General features: G+C 35.3%; 1 protein-coding gene and 1 long non-coding RNA gene across 2 annotated transcripts in view; both read right to left on the reverse strand.

Moving 5' to 3' along the window:
• The window catches only part of LOC130567635 (uncharacterized), a 59,736-nt gene extending 57,198 nt beyond the window's left edge, over window positions 1-2,538 (reverse strand). The window contains 1 exon segment of the mRNA XM_057355872.1: window positions 2,488-2,538. Coding sequence (XP_057211855.1) covers window positions 2,488-2,538 — 51 coding nt within the window.
• A 647-nt stretch (window positions 2,539-3,185) lies between these two features.
• Window positions 3,186-4,119, reverse strand: LOC130567642 (uncharacterized). The gene is made up of 3 exons (XR_008964621.1): window positions 4,080-4,119; window positions 3,693-3,781; window positions 3,186-3,280 (listed from the first exon to the last, which is right to left on the reverse strand). It is a non-coding gene; the product is annotated as an uncharacterized LOC130567642 (long non-coding RNA).
• Between the last annotated feature and the right edge of the window lie 846 nt (window positions 4,120-4,965).

Genomic DNA, 4,965 nt, shown 5'->3' on the forward strand with positions numbered 1-4,965 from the left:
CCTGATTCTGATTGTTTGAGTCACGTTCTAAGCTGTTGTAAAATACCCCAATTTATAAATGCTGACTGCATTACATAGCCAAAGTACTTGCACATTCACACTATATGCAGCAGTTGAGACATGAGTTCATTTTTAATGGGGAACATGCTGTAAGCAGCAAAACACTGGCAGTTTCGTTGGTGGAATGGAGGCGGATCTTATTTTATGAAGCCTTGCTACACATATGAAATAACAGTTTTATAAAAGCAATAAGGTCCTCGAAGGAGTGGATTTGAGTGCATTTTATAACTTTGCGTGGAGCCTAACAACACCCTTAGCTGTTATTTAATGTACTTTCTTGGTGCGTATTGCTTTAATAGAGACCTCATAAACCCTGTTGTCCCTGTAAACAAGTTAGTGGCTAGACTTGTGTGTTGTATGTATAGAGACCTCATAAACCCTGTTGTCCCCGGAAACCACAATGTGGCTCGTCCCCATAAGCCTGTGAAATGTCACATATTTAATATAAGTATGTTGCGAAAGTGAAATAATGTTTTTGAAGTTGTGTTAGTCTTCTGTAGATCAAATAAAATTTTTTAACATTATTTTTACCTTGATTGGATGGAGGGAAAGGTGTGTCCCCGTAAACCACCAAAAAGTCACATTGACCTCAGAAACCACATATGCCTGTATGTGTGTGTGTGTGTGTGTAAAGTATGCGGATGAGATATAAAACATAAACAGTATTCAATGTGCATGCTGGCAATTGAATAGTGAATAAGCTACTATTTTGGGCTCATATATTTGTAAATCTGACTCTGAAGGAGTAAGTGCCTCACCAGCCATGAACCCCACCGCACGTTACTGGCCTTTATTAACCCCATGAGGTGTGGAGCATTGATGCATTAAAATATCATCCCCCATTCATTCTTATTATAAAGCTTGGAAGAGCTTGTATATATACACATGTATTTGTCTGAAAGAAGAAAGTCATATACACACACATAGTACAACTACATCCAGTGCCTTCAAAAGTCTTCATAAACCTTCATTTTTTCCCACAGTTTATGTTGTTGCCTTATGTTAAACTAATTCAATTTACAGTTTTTACACCAATCTACACTACATACGCCATAATGATGAATCAAAAAACAGATTTGTGACAACTTTGCAAATTTATGAAAAATAAAAAACGAAAATATTATATTATATATTATATACAACTGTACATTGTAAAAACAAAATACTAATAACAATTATCAACAAATGAATCATTTGAAAAAAAATCATGTTTTATTGTGCATCCAAGGAATATCAATGCAGTTGCTGTAGGTTGTTTTGATTAAGAAATAATAACTAAAAGAAAATGGCTAACAACAAACAACTAACATAATAAAACATGATTTTTGAAAAAAAAAAATACAAAGTTATCCGTTTTCACAAATAAACTCTTCACATTTTCAGAAGGAAAATAAATTAACAGGAAAAACATCTTTAGAAGCATCCCTTAGATGTTAGTATACATACAGTATTTATGAATGAAATAAAAAAGGTCTAAAACTGTAAACATAATTTAGCTACACACATTTAATAAAACTCAACTCTCAACTCAACTCAACTTTATTTATACAGCTCTTTTTACAATTTTCATTGTTACAAAGCAGCTGCACATGAGACACATTGACTATAAGCAAAATAATTAAAGTTGTAGCTGTAAAAACAAGAAAAAGGTGAAAACACAGAAGACAGACATACCCACATACAAAACACTCCACACACACAATATGCACACGTACTAACACACATAGACACACACACACGCTCAGTGAGAGCACACATTTAAGATAAAGGAGAGAGAAGCACAGGTCAAATATAACAGACTATAAATTCCTATATGCAATATTAATTAAGTAAAACTTTAAAATTCTAAAACATACAGGATAACAGCTGGAACAATATTGGAAACCAAGAGAACAAAAACACCTGCAAAACAAGAATCTTCTGTATCTCTCAGATTATTCACCACAAGACCCTGTGAATGAATCAAAGATTCAGTAAATCAAATGTGGACAAACCCAACCAAATGGATTAAATGAACCGAGAAACTGCAGGTTATTATTTTAGAGCAGAGAAGGCCACAAGTTATTATTCAAATATGTCAACATTTTAATTGATTTAAACACTGTTTTTGAGATGCACTATTTTATGAAGAAACTGTAAAAACACTCATTTAAAGCCTTTACATGAACATGCATAAGTTAAATGATGCACTGCTGACCAATAAGTCAATGGCACATATTATAGTACCTGAACTCATCAAATAAATTGATAGATTATTTATAACTTTTTATAATAGCCAAATTATTTAAAATACTAAGTTGAAACGATCATACTTAAATTTTTAAGGCAAACACTAGAGAGTAATACAAGATAAATGCTGGTGAATGATTAGCGGAGGCGCTTCAGTTATCCAGTGAGTACGAACAGCATTAAACTAGTAAAACATACATTGTAACTCTCATCTGTGCTCTTCTCACAGCAGTTTGGACTGATCTTCATGTTTCTCATGTCACAACAGAAGCTGAGCCTTCCAGTATTTTGATAATCAGTAATCAAACAAAAGCCTCCGACTAAACACAGCTGATCTTGTTTTAACTATTTACTGTGACCTCTCAAACCAACTACCTGCATTAATGATGCTATCAGTCATAAACCATTGATCATTTCACACAATTTTAGAATAGAATGACTTCAGATCACTCTGTATAGATGTTAAGGTACCCTTTATAAAGCATTTATAAATGTGTTCATTAATGATGAATAAGTCATTTACAAATGCATTATAAAGCAGTTATAACAGCATGAACAAAAAGGGGGATTCTAACGAAATACCTGACAAATAGTGATCCATTTTTAACTCACATGTTATAAATGCTAAATAAATGTATGTTTTATTGATTATTTATTTGACTCGAAATCAGATTCATTATTATCTTGATGTTGTTTGCAATATAGGCTGTCAGACTGGACACTGTAGGGTGTTATGTTGGTTTTCTTATACCTGCTCACTGGCAGGTATTTCATTAGAATCCCCCTTTTTGTTCATGCAGTTATAACTGCTTTATAATGCATTTGTAAATGACTTATTCATCATTAATGAACACATTTATAAATGCTTCGGTCAAGTTTTAAACTGTGTGTACTCGCCTTCGTCATCCTCCTCCTGTTCTTCTTCTTACTCAGGTAGTTGTGTCCAGGACAGATTAAAATCAGAGATGTGTGATGCCAGAGCAGACTGCAGCTAAAATTCATCAAAGATTTCACTTATACTGTCATTTCTCATTCTCTCATCATCACTCATCTCATATATTTACACACATCACACACTCTCATATGTCACTTCTCTCTTAAATCATCACTTTTACTTTTGCATTTACACCAAACGTGATGCATTGCATTCCCCGCTCTTGATTACTCACAGATTTGTTTGTTATATTCACATGGGTGATGCGAAAAACATCGCGAGTGCGGACGTGGTCAAACAGAAGATGAATTTCTCACTTAAGTTGCATTCCCTCGCCTCACCCGTTTGGCATCATTAGCATGGCCCAGTGCGAGTTTTCGTCTATTTGCGTCTTTGCATTGACTTTGTATGTACTTTACTTGCGCAAATGGCGTTTGGTGTGGACGCAGCATAAGACTCTTTTTCTCACCTGATGGAGGATTGTGTCGCTCTCAGCAGCTACATCAACACTGGAGGAGAACTTCAGCCTCAGAAAAGTTTTTCTTCTCTGAACTAAAACTGAAAACACACATTCAACAAAATAAAAACACAACAACAATATTAGAGCAAAATATACCAGTACAGAAGAAGGTTTAGTCTAACAAACACTTGAGAATTAAATCAGGTAAAACTCATCATTGAACCGTTTTGTGCACGTCCATCCACCACATGTTCAATTACGGTGGCGTTTATCTATTTGATATAATCTAGTAGTGCAACACAAAACTACTAAATTACTGAAGGAAATAAAAATTATATGTGATCAAATTTTTTATTTTCTGGTATTTTCTGAACAAAATGAGATTTAAGAAATTACGTTTTCCATAGACCTCCACCTCACACAGAGCGAGAGCAGAGTAGATATGACTTCGCGTCATGACCACATTCACATAACGTCCCTCCATCCCATGACATGAGAGACTGACAGTATTACCAGGTAGAGGATCAGAAGTCACAGCACATCTAGAGAGAGAGAATCAATGAATCTCTACAGAGGTGTTTAATCAATCAATCTATGAAAAGTGTTGAAGTGATTTCATGAGTAACTTTACATGGGATTGTTGTTTCCATTGTTGTCCAGTGAGTTTCCAATACGAATCTCTGCTCCGTTGGTTTGTTCCAAATGTTCGTCTGGTCTAGCAGTGATGATCACTGTACCGATGTCATAATAATCCAAGAGATCCAGCCTCCACCATGGGTCACTCTCAGATGTTGTAGCAGAGCAATATGTAACATCATCTGGGTCTGGTCCATATCTGACACCATCTATGGCATGTTGAGGTAGCCAGGTGAGATATGTGGATGACTGTGTCACTGTTCCTTTAAATGCTAAATTCTCTATAAATATATATACAGGTGAGTCAGTCGGTCTGCCTAAATGTTATGCTTTCATTTGCATTTGGCAGGTGCCTTTATCTAAGGTCATTTACATTATATTTGATTCAGTTTAGATTAGATGTTTTTATTTGCCATTGGTACACGCACAGGCAGCACAGGAGTGCATGGGATTTTTTTACATTTCTTGGAAACCCCATGACCCTGACGTTGCTAACACCATGATGAGAAGTCTTGTTAGTGACTCATTGTGCATTTGACTTTACTGATGTGTGAATCAGACCTGAAGAGACAAGCAATGTTCTTTTGCAAATGCTCATTAGATTCAACAATTCCGCTGTTGCTCGGCACATACTGTATATATTATC

The sequence above is a fragment of the Triplophysa rosa genome, linkage group LG17 (assembly GCF_024868665.1).
Source record: "Triplophysa rosa linkage group LG17, Trosa_1v2, whole genome shotgun sequence".
NCBI lineage: Eukaryota > Metazoa > Chordata > Actinopteri > Cypriniformes > Nemacheilidae > Triplophysa > Triplophysa rosa.